This window comes from Dermacentor variabilis, chromosome 9 (genome assembly GCF_050947875.1).
Source record: "Dermacentor variabilis isolate Ectoservices chromosome 9, ASM5094787v1, whole genome shotgun sequence".
NCBI lineage: Eukaryota > Metazoa > Arthropoda > Arachnida > Ixodida > Ixodidae > Dermacentor > Dermacentor variabilis.
In genome coordinates, this window is record NC_134576.1 from 97,750,506 (window position 1) to 97,766,772 (window position 16,267).

At 43.1% G+C, this 16,267-nt stretch overlaps 1 protein-coding gene across 1 annotated transcript in view; it reads right to left on the reverse strand.

The window, feature by feature from the left end:
• CaMKI (Calcium/calmodulin-dependent protein kinase I) overlaps positions 1 to 16,267 on the reverse strand; it is a 71,776-nt gene that overhangs the window by 17,429 nt on the left and 38,080 nt on the right. The window contains exons 5-9 of the mRNA XM_075668832.1: positions 14,512 to 14,635; positions 11,314 to 11,389; positions 6,064 to 6,176; positions 3,785 to 3,863; positions 617 to 704 (exon numbers count right to left, since the gene is read on the reverse strand). Of these exons, the coding sequence (XP_075524947.1) occupies positions 617 to 704; positions 3,785 to 3,863; positions 6,064 to 6,176; positions 11,314 to 11,389; positions 14,512 to 14,635 (480 nt within the window). The remainder of the gene's footprint in view (positions 1 to 616; positions 705 to 3,784; positions 3,864 to 6,063; positions 6,177 to 11,313; positions 11,390 to 14,511; positions 14,636 to 16,267) is intronic.

Here is a 16,267-nt window from a genome sequence, read left to right on the forward strand (position 1 = left end):
GCAGAATGGAACACATTAGCCTTGTGTGTGGACAAAAATAATCAAGCGGAATTTGCACAACACAGCATAAACTGCCGGCGCCGCGCAGACAAGGTCCCATTTCACACCACTGGGACGATACACGAGGGGCGAATTCAAAACGTGCCCACAGCCTCAACCACAACATCTTGAGTAGACTGCAGTACAGCAGTCAGTTTAATTTTGCCTGTAAACAAATTTTCTGTGCAGTTGGAGTTGTAAGAAATGCTGAACTTGCATTTTTGCATGAAAATATTTGAATAACGTCACTTCAAACATAAGCCAACTCGAGAGCTGCACCTGTTTCCATTTTTGCAAGCAAAGAAAAAAAAGCTTTTCTTAGATTTGCCGACATCTGGCTCTTACGTAAAGGGCTTATGCAAATCCCACAGCTACTTGAAACCATTCATTTCGAAATTATTCGGCACTAATTACTATTCACATGAAACCAAGAAACTGATATTCATACGAGCCTAATTTTAAGCAATGTAAAATTGAAAAACATGGTAGTCTACAATTACGTGTGCAACGGAGTCATCGATTCACATATTTCACAAAACGAGTTGAAATGCAGAAATTCTACAAAATTCGCCCTCACCCTCCATTTGGTCTTGGCGAAGTTCTTCTTCAGTTGCTCACTGACGGAGCCATGGATGTTCTTGTCACTGGCCGTGTTACCAGATATCCTAGGTAATGCCACAAGGTGTGCAAATTAACAACTTCTGCCACCACTGTCCACGTACAGTAACCCCTCATTAGCTCGAACTCGGATATCTCGAAATATAAGTAAACCTTTTAAGTTTTTCTAACTCCACGTACCTTTGACCTCTTATATCAAAATGCCCTTTTGTGCCGCACTGCAGATATCTCAAAATCTCAACTGCGAGAAGGTTGGGAAATGGCCGCTACCCTAAAGTATCGATACTTTGTGCACCACTGCGATACTGCCAAAAAGTCACAGGGCCGTGAGTTTGTAGTGAATGCCGCTTGATTCTACGCCACTCTTACCACCCCCTGTTCATGGCTGGCTGCGATATCACCGATAATAGTTTCAGTTGAGCGGCCCTCATGTTGCACTCCGCTCATATCTCACGCACCGAGACACTGCAGAGACCGCAGAGACCAGCGTAGAGTTCACATTTGATGAGTGCATCCGGCCGAGACACGAGTTGTGCGCTATTAGCTATGCTGCAAAACGACCGAAAAGCCAACTTGACGCGCTCTCACCCTCCATCCAATCGGCTTTGTAAGCACTGCAAGGGAAGTGATCTTGCGCTTTCGGCACGAGTGTCGTGCACAAGCGCACTCAAGTTCCCTAAAGTTATGCACAACTAAAACAGTTGTGCATAAATGGCTAGCATATGCCAGTCTGACTGGAATAGGGACCGTAAACGCTCAACTAAAACACTCTGATGCGGGACGAGCGTCACTATGATCTGACCGAGCGACTTTCACGGTATACTGCGTGACTAGGCTTTGGACACTTTGATGCCCACGTGCCACGGCGCTGGCTTGGCTCTGTGCAAGGATCCCCTGTTAAGCGTAGACATACATCGGGTGCCCAGTCGCACAATATCTTGCAATGGCAATCTATCGAAAAATATTACTCCTGGTGTATGGCGGCTACTGGCGCTTATTTCAAAAGGCTCTATACTTTTGCGAATTTAACTTATTTTTCACCTATCTCAAAATATTCCCCAGCTTCTACCACTTCGAGTCAACGGGACTTTACTGTATGTTTAAACAAGAACAGCACACAGTGTATTTACACTAACTGCAACTATGCAATCATCCATCAAACAAACCATGCTCTTAAAGGGGCCCTGAACACTTCTATATCTAATCACAGAATGGCCTCACTGTGAAAGGGCATTGCCTCACGAATCGCCTGCCGCAAAAGTTTTTAGGCTCCTTCAAGTACACGCAGAGTTAGGCGTAGTTTATCGCACTGATGAATGGCGTTCTCTCTCCTTTCGTCTCCACTAGCATGGTGGTCCTGCTCAGAAAGCCCCGCCCCAAAAAATTAGCATTTCGCCAGTGAGAGGGCTCCTTGTGAAACCTCGTGACGGCTGCGGTATCTACGCTACGCATCATGTTGCTGCTATCTTCGAGGCCACGTGCATATAAAATGATTTTTATGTCTTTTTCAGATCATAGACGTATCCATTTTTCGCTTATTTAACTCAAAATTAACAAATGGTATGATCCTGAGAATGTTCTCGCAGTCACAAAATCAGAGTTAATATAACTGCTGGTGGGCTAGGCCGCATGTGATGACACTGCATGACAACACTGCAGAGGAGAACAAGCGATTTTTCAGTTTTGGACACGAGGTTGTAAATTCCCTGCTGCACACAGTGCAATAATATTTGGTTCATATGCTCCCAGAAGCCTCGTTTACAGATGGGCAATGTTTTCTTATTATGTTCAAAAAGTGTTTCAGGGCCCCTTTAAGAGGACGCAGCAGCTAAATAAATACATGGGAACAGTGAAATAATTTTTCTCAGCAACCACTGCACCAAGTTTGAATAGGTTTGCTTCAATTAAAAGAAAAAGATATGATCTAGGGGCAGTAGGAAGCTGAGTTTTTATAAAGGCTATTAAATATTTATTTTTGGCAAGATTCGGTGAAAATTGCAACATTTAAGAAAAACGAGAGTACATCCCAAGTTTACAATTCTGTAACTCAGCAATGAAAAACAGTACCACAATTCTGTGAGCAACACCTAATAATGCATCCAAAGTGGACAAAATTAATGTATTATACACCATGCTGAAATGCACTAATTTGCGAGTACTTTTGCAAAATGCTCATAAACATTGTAACAATTTCACTTAAGGCCTAAATTCACAAGTCAAGTTTGTCCACTTTAGATGCTCAAAACAGATGAAGTTTAGAGAACCGCAATATATTTTTCTGGTACAGAGTTCTAATTTGGAAACTCTATGCTTCAAAATTTGTTTTTAGCTTCTCATTTTCAGCAATTTTTGTGAAAATTTCCAGGCCCTAAACTAAAATTTTGCCTCTTAGAGTCACTAAGATTTAATGTCCTCTCTCGAATGCAACCACTTGGCATTCTTTAAATGTGCGCCCAAAGCTGAGTATATACTGAAGCATTTTTGTATTTGCAAAATGCAGAATCAGAATTTCAGAATCAGAATTTTATTATTAGAAGTTGGGACACATTACAAGTATTTAGTATGCAGAAGGAGGTCCCATAGTCAAAGACTGTATCGGGACCTCCAGTTGCCACAATGAAGAATCGAGCCTGCATCTTCATGCTAAGCAGCATAATGCCACAGTCCCTGATTGATCGCAGTAGGTCTCGCTCAGTCCAACGAAATTCCATATAGAGCTGTAATTTCGTATTCAAGCAAATAATTTTGTTTACCCCCTTTCCTCGTCATGTTTCATCCCTTTTCTGTAGGAAGCAAATGATACAACATATTTAGTTCGAACTTCAAGGCCTTATTCTGGAAGTATTCATACTTAATTTACAAATGATGCTACTTGAACACTGTTACCTGTAACAAAGTAATTATCCCTTTCTCGTATCGTTTTTTTTTATCCCAAAATCCAATGTATGTGCTAGTCTTAACCCCTTTGAGCACGAAAGGCAGGGGGAGGCATGGCTCCCCTTCTGTACGCGCCGGTGGCCTTGTGCGAACTTCACTCACTGATTTGCGTCTCCTAAAGCCTTTTCTTTTTAGCTACGAAGGTGATCTGATTTTTCTCAGTCACTACGTCTTAGAGAAAGCTACTCACCAAGGGTGGGCAAGTGCCTGTCTGCAGGTGTATCTTCGCTCCACATCCACGCAGATTAGATGCCTGATGAAGTCCTTCGCTGCAGGACAGACATCAAGTTGTACAGATCCATCAGTTGTACAGATCCAGTTGTACATCATCATTGTACAGATCCATTGCAACAAAGGGAATGAAAAAATTGCAGCTGGGGCAAGCAAGGAAGCAACTGATGAAGAGCGAGCCTTACCTTAGACAGAAATTACAGAATGTAAAAACAGAAGCAATATCCTCGCTCGATTACTATTTGGGGATAACATGTGTAGACGCAGACTGGCTAAGCCAACCAGCACAATGCTAGGCATCGTGCCAGATGCCATGTCACACAAAAGTGATGGTATTCATGAAAGTGATCAACTAAGAATGTGGTCCCTGGACCGAACAAACAGACAGACACGAATGCTGACTAGCAAATGAACTTTATTGCACTGCTGCAATAAGTACGAGGAATGCAAACATAAGGTGAAAACAAAGCCTTCATATGAATAACTTCACTGCCTTATCATAACACAGGTTGTGCCATAATCACTGTCACGCACTTTGATTGGTAATTTTGCCTCTTGTTTTTTAACGTTTCTCCACATCCCTTCTTCAACCACTTCTTTAATCTTTCTTATGTAGTTTGACAGTGTTTCATGCTGTTTCCTTATCTTTTGGAAATTGGCTGGCCTTAAATCATGTCACCCTGCAATCTTGTGACAGAACAAGGCCGGACGCCCTCCTTCAGAGGTTGCCAAAATTCTAAAAATTATTCTGAAGATTGTCCACTGTGCTCCCAAATGTGCACATTTAAGGACTTAGCTCGCAGTGGTCGTCCTGTCTTCGTGGTCACTTGTGACCTTAACGAAATTGTGAGGAACAGAATCCAATGCCAGCCCCAGAGGGGCTGAATGTGTCGGCTACAACAATGAGAACAGCCGAGTAAAGCACCTCAAGGTGTTCTTCTACATGTTCCTGGGAAGGCATGAACTGACAAAGGTGCTAGCAAAGAGAAAATTGGAAAACTGCCGGCTGCTGTTAGCACAGGCCACAAATGGCGAACACTTGGCAACTGTCTTCACTGATAAGAAAATTTTCATGGTAGAGACCTGTCACAACACTCAGAACGCTTGTGTGCTTGCGCCGACGTGGGATATTGCTGATGCAGCAAGTTGGACAACAATGCAAAACTCATGCAGTGTCTGTCATAGATTAAGCTGGGGTAACCACCATGGGCTGCACTGCTTCTGTTCTTGTGACAGAAGGCACCAAAGTCGACACTCACGTATACCTCAAAGCTTCGCTACAGCCTACGAGATTTTTTTTCTTCTCATGAGTACATTACATGCATTGAAACAGTTTGTTCCGCATCAGTAATGAATAATATCGTTAATGTCGGCAAGTTTGCGGCAATAACGTAGCCATGTCCACTTTGAGGGGACAGAAATGGAGATGGGCGAGCTTAGCTGCCAGTGACATTGAAACACATGGCAGGTATGCTGCGAAAACTGAGGCATTTGTCTTCACTACTATCCTAATACGGCATGTTTCCGCTAAGGGTGAGCGAATATCTTAGCTGTGTTACAAGCATTGGCATATGAATAGGGTACACTTCTAACATATCAATGTAAACGTGGCTACTATCGTTTCCGCTCAAGATTTGTTGCTTGCCCACGAGTGCAGATGATAGGAATCGAAAAGCGCATTTTTTGTTGTTGTTGTTGACCACAACCATTATAAAGCCTACAAATAGTAAAGCCAAGGAAAGTTTGGTCGAAGAATTTTTTTTTTCATGAAGGTGTGGAAAGTAATGGAAGAAATGAAATAGGGAATCTGCTTAAGAATCTGTTCGGTGCGTGCAGACAGTTTTGTATGCCTTGAAGATTCGTTCGCGTAGCATTCGACAGCATTCAACAGATGGTAAGTGCAGTCATCATTAGCTAGATTTGGCACACAACATATCGCTGCGGCAAGTTCGAGGTACGATCATTATGCGGGAAAGAAAAAGAAATTGAATTCTGACGACAAAGTTCAGAGGTGCAATCATTACGCGAGTGCGATCATTATGCAAGTAAATACGGTAGATCCTTCAGCTGCTAGCCGGTATTCTCGTCTATCTTTTTGTTCAGTTCTGCCTTCCCATATTGCTATTTGTGTCTAATGCATCAGACCAACTATGTTCAATCAGCATTCTGCTTTCCTTTAAATAGATTTTTTTTTTCACTAGCATGCTTTCTTGCAGCCACGAGAAAGTGCTTGCTTACCTGAGTCCGAGATTTCATCCCAGTAAGGTGAATCGAACTCAAACTCTCCTTTCAATATCTGAGCAAACAAGTTGGCGTCACTTTCGTCATAGAATGGCGGGTAGCCACAAAGCCTGCATTGAAAGGCAAAAGAACATTAGAACAGGGAGCCCACAAGGCCAACCACATACAACTCTCGTTGTAACTTAAGATACCACCGAAACAAGGTGCAAGCATTTGCATTATGCACTGGTAAATGCATATTTGCTAAAAGCAAGCTATAATAATGTGTTTTGCATCTGCCACCACGTCAACAAATATACAAAGCATAAGTTCGCATACTCACTCACGAGCACACTGACTCATAGTGTAATGTTCATATGATCAATGATCATATCATATTCAATGATCATATTGAATAATAATATTCATAATGATCAATGAGAATAATATTCAATAATCATACTCAATGATCAATGATCATATGAATATTATGATCATGGACGGCGACTACACAGTCATGAAGGCACACAGCCGAAGTGCACACAGAGTCAACATGAAACTACTGCCGCAACCGCAGCCGCTATTGATGTAATCATGGATGGCGACAGCGCAGTCATGAAGGCACGCGGCCAATGCGGTGATATGCGTGGTGGACGCGCATATCCCTGCACAAATAGGCACGAAGCGTTCTGGCATTGCTGTCAATCACGTACATTTCCGCTGACAACTATAGTGATGTGAACTCAGCTGCTTCGTTTACGTGAATATCACTTTTGCTGTTTTGCGTGACACATTTGTGGCGCACCGTGCTTGCCGAGCTTCAAGAGTTGTCCAAATTAACCGACGTGAGGCCAAACACGTCCAAATTAATGAGAGTTTCATTGCATTAAATAATGCCTACACCTGCCGGGACTAAAGGACGAGTTTGAATCATCCAATTTAACGAGAGTCGAATTAACGAGGTTTTGCTGTAACATGGCTGTATAGGCACCGGGCGCGGAAGCATTTTCATATAGCGGTGGTAGCAATGGCGCCTTCATGCAGCGGCCTCACGAAAGTAATGGCTTGTGACGGCCAGGTCAGGCGCAGCAGGCACAGCTACTAGCTAGGCTGGTTCATTTGTTCCATCGTTTCTTATCTGTTTTGTGTTGATGAAATTCCAAGTGGAACCAAATCTGAACAAAGATTGCATTTTGTGTGCACAAACAGTCATTCAAAGATGACTAAAGCTGGTTAGGCCATGCAGTTCCATTGGTATTCATTGCAACCTCAAGAGGTGGAATGATCAAAAGTCTAGATACATACCGTTGCCTGGTAGGCCATGGAACGAACATTTCCAATGCTACTTTGCTTTTGTCTAGTTGTTCTATGTACAGCCAATGCCAGTTGCGACAAGTGGACCAATGCCAATAGCACATGATAAATCAGAGTCATGGAACAAGTACAGGCCTGTAGGGACCATTTGGTCCCTACAGGCATCAACAATAAGTCGATCGATCGATGTTACATGGTGGCCCAAACTTATTCATTTGTGACCAGTGCAAAAGCAGTGACACTAGCTGTATTCATGTGCGAGGCGCTCATACGTCGCATGGAACGCTACAGCCAGCCCCACCCACCAGAGCGATGCTATACGCCATCGGACAGCTGCGCTTTTCTATGAAGATGATGAGATTACAGAGCTATCTTCGGACAACTTGGACAACTGCACATTTTTTAGCTTCATTTATCAGCTTCCCGTTGTTCCCCGCATATGTAGTTTGTTACTCGCACTCTCTTGGGGGTAGGGGGAATGTGGAATAGTGTACGATGGACAGTGGACAGAAGGCAAGGAAGATGAAGAATAAAGGCAGCGTTTGAGTGACTATGTTTTCCTACGTCCACAACCTCCTGCTCACGTCACATACCGTAAAAACCGGCATACAATACAAACCCGCAAAAAGTACGAGGTGAAGTTTTTGGGACACGAAATGGAAAAAAAAAGTTTTATCCGCATTTAATACGAGTTAGGAAAACTCGAGGAAAACATTTATTTAAATTGCACTCCGTACTTTAATTGCTGTCTTCCTCAGCTGCGCTCTCTTCGGATAGTTCCTTGTCGGACATATCATCCCAGAGGTACTCATCCTCTGTGCCATCGAGAGCGTTCGAGATGCCGCACTTCTTGAATGCGCAACACACAAGGTCCTCTGGTATGCTAGCCCATGCGTCCACAATCAACTTGCATAGCGTGGCTGGCGAAGCCCACTTCAGCTGCCCGGTCGGCGTCATTGCAGGCTCACCTGAGCGCATCCAATCTGCATAACACCACTTGACTCTGTCCTTGAACGGCTTGTTCACGCAAACATCTAAAGGCTGCAGCTGAGACATCATCCCAACCAGGATAGCGACAAGTTCAGTGCCGGATTCGCACAACAGCCTCTTCACTGAGTCGGCCAAATGGCAACGAAATGCATGCAGCATGAGGATGGACGGGAACGACAACAGTGCGCTGGGCCACCTACACCAGATGGACTTTATCCAGTCGAGCACAAGATTCTCGTTCATCCAGCTTTTCTCATGGCATCTCACGGCTACATTTCTTAGCAGCTCCTCACCATTAGGCACTGCCTTGTGCTTGAAGATGACATAGGGCGGGAGCTTGCGTCCGTCTGCCGTACACGACAACATGACGGTAACTCACGCTTTCTCGTTGCCAGTGGGCCGGACATAAACATGTTTAGAGCCCTTTTCGTGCACAGTGAGGGGCGATGGCATGTCCAGATAAACCAGCGTTTGGTCAGCATTGCCGATTTGCCCTAGCTGGAAGTTCTGGGACTTGCACAGCAAAATAACCTGGCGCTGGAAAGCCACAAGCAGCTCTTCGAACGATTTGGGCAGCTTTTGCGGAATCGAAGTTCGGTGGCGTAAGGAAAATCCAGCATGGCACATGTAGCGATAAATCCAGTGCTTGCTCGCTTTGAAGGCGGAGCTCGGTAGCCCTTTTTCTCTTGCAAGCTCCTTAGCTTTTGCCTGCATAAGCTCCACGCTCACAGCTAGATGCGCGGCTCGCTGTTGGCGTACAAACTCCGTCAGTCAGGACGAGTCGATTTCCGGGAATGTCCCACTCTTTGGGCTGCGAAAGCTTCTTCGCATTCTGCTGCACGCGAAAAGGGCTTCCTTCTGTCGACAGCACCCACGAATGCTTCCCTCGTCGAAGTTAAGCTGGCTCCCAGCCGCATTGTTGCCGGTGTCCTGTGCGGCTAAAATAACCTTTCTCTTGAAAGCAGCTGAGTACCGTTTTCGTGGTCCGGACATCTTTGGTCCTTCAATGTGGAATAAAAAAGATGCACTTTGCGAAGCGCGGTTTGCACTTGTGCTGCAAAGGCGCACACTCAACAATAAAGAAACAATGCTGTAGTCACGCAGCAAAAACGAAACCAAGCCGTAGCCATGCAGCAATAAGGAGGCCAAGTCACAACCATGCAGCAATAATCAAATCAAGCCATAGCCATACAACAATAACGAAATCAAAACTTCTAGCCGAAATTTCTGACTGAAATTTTTGTCCAGATCCGCATGTAGTATGAGGCGAAAATTTGGGACGCTAATAATAGGAATAAAAGCTTGTATTATACGCGGGTTTTTAGGGTAAATAAAGGAGCCGTTCATTCGAATGAGCTTCATGTTCCAAGTAAATTGTGGGTCAACGCACCTGCAAGTGTGACAGATCCAGGTGCGACTTTGGTGGCTAGTAGTATTCGCACTTCATCTTGCTCATACCCACACGTGCAAGCTTTAGATTCTGTATTGTAACACGGGCTGTTTCTACTTGTGGGTGTAGGAAAAACTGATTTCTATCTCGTTCCTAATATCTCAAACTGTTACCACGAGATGCCTGCCCACACGTTCATCTCATAAGCGCACAATTGCTATGTGTAAAGGCAGGTACATGCAAACAAGTGGTACCGTTTTGCATATAGTACATTACATAATTTTTGACGGCATGGTTTACCATATGGCATATTATGATTATGTGTCGTGTACGCATGTAAATTATTTTCAGACATGCGAAAACTGACATCTCATTCAGCAATCTGACAAACAATTACCACGAAGTTCTCACTCATTTGCGTTTTCTGACTGGCACACAGCCGGTTAATTTTACAGTAAGCTTTCACACATACAGCTTATTTTTGCTGTGGCAGCAGGTGCTGGCCTTTTCAAAGCTATATTGAAGATAAAAATTATTTGTTTAAACAGTACTATACAGTAGAATCTCGGTGAACAGAACAACAGTCTTATGAAAGGTTGGTTTTGCATTAAGGCAATGCGAGAAAAAGCTTGGTAAGTGCAAACACATTTTTTCGAACTGAAGGTAAATGGAACTAAAAATATTACCAAAAATGAAATTGAGTGGCTGATTTGAGCAGCATTGCAACAGGCATTGCTGTTGATGTTTTTTTTCTTTTCAGGTTTTCTCGCCTGTTCTCTATGTTACCACTGAGGAAGCTTCTGCAGGCTTTTGTTGGTTTTGTAATTAGTGTGTCTCTATCGTGTTCATGGCTTGCTGTGGTTGCTTTGTGCTGGCAACGTTGATGAGCTGGGAGTTGGCTCATCATTTCCTAGGGCTGCACAGAAACGCTTGCCCGATCCGCTCACAAAGGAGACGGAGATCAAAGTTATCAATGACTTCGAGAGTGGTTGTTGCATTAAAGTGGCAATTTTTGTATTAAATGACTTTTTCTTTTTTTTTTTTTGTAAATGTGTTATGTGCTGCTAGCTCTAGTCAGCCTGTTCATGCAGGTAAAAACTTAGAAAAACCCTTTTGGCATACTACTATACTTCGTCTGAGAAAAATGGGCGATTAGATGGGCAAGCAAAAAGCAAATTCCCTCTATACTCAATCTGTAACAAAAGTTCCAAATATAACTCAGGAAAATGAAAGGATGAAGTTAATAGTCTAAGAAAGCATGCACACACGCGGCTTGCATGCACGCATCCCAATATTGCCATATGCTGCAGGCACAAAAATGAATATGAACAAAGTGAGATTTCACACTGTTTAGCTAGCTTCCTTCCTTAATATTCAAGCAAAATGTTATCCCTAAAGTTAGAAACTGTCACACTGACGCTGAAAGCCAAAAATTCACAGAGAGCACATGACGGCATGAACAGTTATTGCTTGTTGGTATCATGCTATCTACATTCAGTAATATGGCACCACTGCACAAGAAGTGTGTCTCCTATACATACTAAAATAGCAACATATGCACTGTAGTTACTCACAAAATGTAGGCGATAACTCCTATAGACCAGACATCGACAGCTTTTCCGTAAGGTTTCTGAGCTAGAACCTCTGGAGCTGTAAAGAACAAGAAGCAGCACAGGCAATTAAATACATGCTTTCAAAGCCTCGCAAAATACACCGTTGTGAATGGATAAGTAGACAAATGTGTGCATGCGCAGATTAATCACAACTCTTGAGACAAGCAGCAGTCAAACAACTTAATTTCTCATTGATATAACAGAATCGATGTACGATAGACTTCTGTTAGTTCGACTCCGGTTATTTCAATTTTTCGCTTGATTCGATCCTGAATGAAGGTCCTGGCAGGTGCCCACACATTTCTACGTGCCCAAGCTTTCATTATTTCGATCCTAAAATTTTCCTTCACTGGATAATTCGAACTTAAAAAGTCAGCACATATGCGCCTGATCCCTGCAACACCTGCAATAACGACTCCATTAGTTGTAGTGGCATCTCAACTAGGGATGTGCAAATAGCAAATTTTGAGACCAAATCGAATATGAATTGAATAACGCCAGAAGCAAATCAAACTTAATTTTGAATAGCCTTCGAATAATGAACAGCCACTCTCACAATTAAAATAACATTATGTTCACCTCCTAGTATTTTTGAAGTTAGCATGTTTTCGTCACTACATATTATATCTTATGAAGCGTTTATTAAAAGAACAAATGGTGTATTAGGCATAGTTTGATGATGTATGGGGTTGAATTGCGTAAGGGCCAATAACAGCCAAAGAGCGCCATGAAATGGTATGAGGTATTCGATGGCGCATTCAATGACAAATGGTCCAACAGTAGTTCCTCTGTATGCACAGGACTCTTCAGAGAGTGGAAATCATCACGGAATAGCCCGTAAAGTATGGCTACCAAAGCAACACAGCCTGCTCCATTAGGCAAGTTCCTATGTGTTATGTCTATACTATGCCTGCTGGAGTGAAAATGTACCGCACATTTGCTCCAATTTTATGTTTAATTCGACACAGTTGACATTTTGAAATATTAAAAAAGCATTTGAAAAATATTTGCATTTACGAACAGTGGCCATTCTATTTCGTTATTCAAAAGTTTCGAACATTTGCACACCCCTATTGCCAACGGAGTTTAGGAGGAGCACACATCATCTCCCATCGAAAATTCCCATTTCCGGCCTGCCCTAGGGCAACCTCCAAGCAATAACAGTAGATCACAATGTCCGATGATGATATTTAGCTAATTGTAACATGTGCTTTTTTTTTTCGAAGAAAGTTGTGCAAGAAATTGCCTGCGCGATGAAATCAGATACAATACCAAAATTGCCTCTGCAGATTTCGTATGATTTAGCAAATAATGCGAATGTAATGGAGCAAAGCTGACTTTAGAAAATCCGGCCATCAGAGTGCAACACACAGCAGGCCCTTGCCCATTTTTCTTGCTAAAAAATCAGGTGTGCATTAAATTTTTACTTAGTTTATGAGCTTTAATGTCATTTCCATGTTAATTTTATACTTTGGCCACATGGAAAGTGGGCGAGCATTTCATTCGAGGACGTGTTATAATCAGGCAAATACTGCCAAGTGAATCAGTCTTGTGTTTCAGTTTCTTCTGCACCTTGTTTTTTTTTACCTCCTCGATAATTAAATCAACTTTGCCAGTCCTGTCAGGGTCGAATCAATGAAAGTCGACTACTGTATATGCTTTATGCAGCTAGATTGTTTCTTTCTTGTATGGTGCACTCCCATTAATTAGCAGGCGTACTGACTTTCGCTTCTTTAGAAAACATGGCAAAATTAGGAAAAATGTGCCACAGGAGCAAAGTATCGAATTCCCCTTATGTGTAGCAAGTCCTACGTCAGACAGATCAAGCACTGTACAAGTAAACCAGCCCAGAAACATGACCTAAATCTAAAGAAAAGTGCTGTGCCATATTTGTCCAAGCATCACAAGGCCTGCACACATGAACCAAGTTAAGCAAGATACAGATTCTCGGCAAAAGCAAGAACCAGATTGCATGCGAGCTTATGAAATCGTACTATATCAGAAAGAAGAACTCTTGTTGTATAAGTGATGCATCACTTCTGTTATATCGATTAGAGACAAGAGTGTTTGACCACTGGTTGCCTCAAGAGTTTTGATTAGTCTTCACATGCATATACTTGCCTAATCATGAATTCGCACCCACAATTTATCAGCTGGAATTGTCTCCACTGTATTGTCACTGTGTCTTCATTTTTGTGTGTGTCCTCTTAGCGGCAAATAGGTCTATCAGCAAATTGCTACGGACAAGGTATACAAGCTCAGAATAATTTGCAGCCAAAACAAGTTCCCCTACCCCATGCATAAATGTGACACAGCAAGACGAAAAAAAGGAAAAAGGTCGCAGTCATCACCAAAACAATGGAAAAGACAAGGACATGGAAATGCACAGTTGCAGTTTAACACAAGCAAAGGTGTCTTTATGCTGTTTCCATTGTAACTGGAGTCACGAATTAGCTGGCCCAAACCAGCATTATAGTCAATAACAAAAAAGAAGAAGACGAAGAAGAGCTGCACTTTGAACCATTTGAAGAGAAACTATGCAGTCATAGCTGAAAATCATAGTCCAAGGCAAGCCCATGCTTTGTCTTATACTTAGTGCGGTGATGGTTGATGTGACGTCTGTTACCTGGAGTTTGTACTTCACGCACATGGTCTTTAATGGCACTTTGGAGGCACTTTGGCACAAACCACTTTGAAAGGAAATGTTTTAAGTACAATTTATGGCTCTTTTCCTGGCCCTGATGTTTTCCAGCTCACTACATTGGTTGCTTCAATGCTGTCCTGCTTTCCAGACACTGTATGAGCTATCAATGTATGTTTAAATTTGCCTGACCACTGAATTATGCTGTTTGGTTCTACAGCAAGTGCTTCAGTTTTGCTACTCTGTAACAAACAAAGAGGAGCTGTCATGGTGCAGCGAAAAGAACATCGAGCTTGCAACTGAAAACTTGAGTTTGAACACCACCTGGAGATGAGGAGCTCTTTCTTTTTTTCCTGCTCAATGGCATTTTCTGGTGACCCACCAACCGAATCCCTACCAAAGGAAGGCATTATTCAAAGACCCGTTCGTGGTCTGTATAATGGCTGTGAGCATTGAACGAGCTGCAAAACAAACAGACAAGTGAGCAAACAGAAAGAATATGAAGAGAGGTGGCACACCGACGTATCCGGGGGTTCCGCATGCCGTCGCCATGATTCCAGAGTCTTCCATCTTGGAAAGCCCGAAATCGCTGATCATTATCTTGGACTCCTCATCCGGACTATAGTACAGCAGGTTTTCGGGCTGCACAATACCAAAGGCAGTGCACGTCAATACAGTTGAACCTCACAATAATGAAATCGGAGGGGAATGCGAAAAAATTTGCTTTCACAAGAATTTCGTTGCTGTGAAACGAGACAACACAGACAGGTAATGCATCGGAGAAGGGAAGTTTACTGCCAAATTCCTTTAGCCTACTTTGGCAAGCTTGCTCGAAGATATAGGACCGCATTGCCAACAGTACAAAGTGCACCGCATGCATCTATCAGCAGTGGCGGCACTACTGTCGAGCAGTATTCTCGGTCAGTTGCTTACAGAAGTTCGATCGCTTTTGCGAGATTTTGCGTAACTCAGGCCCGGATGCAGAGCAACAGCGCTTCATGCATGCAGCAGCATTTCTACAGTGCCCACTGTCACCCGGAGGCGCCGACGCGTCCAGTGCCGAATGTGAAAGTGATCGTATCTCGTATAGCCGAAGGCAATCGATTGAGATTATGGACCCTTCACAGAAATCTCCGGCACCGAATCCACACACAATGCCTTCAGGTGGCACCAAAACGAGCGTTGTCGAAGCAAGGCATTCGTATTCAATCACGGCCCGATGCTGCGACTGCCATCTCAAGTGCCATAAACAATTCCCTGTCCGTGGGATGTGGATTTCCTTGTTTTTTGCTGCAATTTTCTCACAAAGACACGCATTACGCACTGCATAAGATGTGCAAAAATCGTCGTCACATGCCGGTAGCAACATGCATGTCACTTTGAACGGGCAATCATCAAACAAGACGGCAGCCATGACGTGTTTCCAGTGCACGCAATTGCTTCCTGTGCTTGGTTGGTTTTGCAAAAAAAAATGGCGCAACCCACGCAAGTGTAATGTGGTAGTACTTTACGTAATTTTAGTGCAAAGCAATCATACTTGTGCCCATTTTGCAACCTGCTAGCCTTGTGCGAGTAAGCAATATGTGCGTGGGGTTACATTCCCGCAAATATCGTTGATGCAGTACTGTAGTACAGTGACATTTCATTGTCAAGAGGTACGAAATGCACTGAATCCTATGGGCGTTCACCGGGGATACAAAAATAATTCGTTGTCATGAGAATTTCGTTGTCGCGGGATTTCATTATCACGCATTTTGACTGTACTACCACAAACAGCAGCGCAGCCTTCAGATGCACGAAGGTGGCATGTAAAGGTAAGAACACTGTCACCCAAGATTGAGCCACCCTATATCACAAAATCTGTCAATCTGGTAAGATAGCTGTGGGTAAGCCTATTATTACATTGTCACAAAAGCAAGTGACTCTACCTGATATGAATAAATGCCCTTTTTTTTGCTTGCATCTTAACCATTCTTTGTTTTGCAACAATTATGGCATAGTTCTGTATGCACATACTTGTGCATGTATGAACAAAGGCTAGTTAATAGCCAGCATGTTGCTGTGTCACTATTCTTCTTGCATTCCTTTCATTGCACCTTCCCTTGTGGTAGTACAATTATAGTGTACGTCGCAAACAAGCTACCGAGTACTAAAGCAATACTGTGGCTGATCAGCTGATTGATGCAAACAGGCTAAAAATGCTGCATCATTTGCAAGAGAAAGCATCACTTTGATCAAGACAAACAATTCAGCCTACTTAATTACAGTACCAGC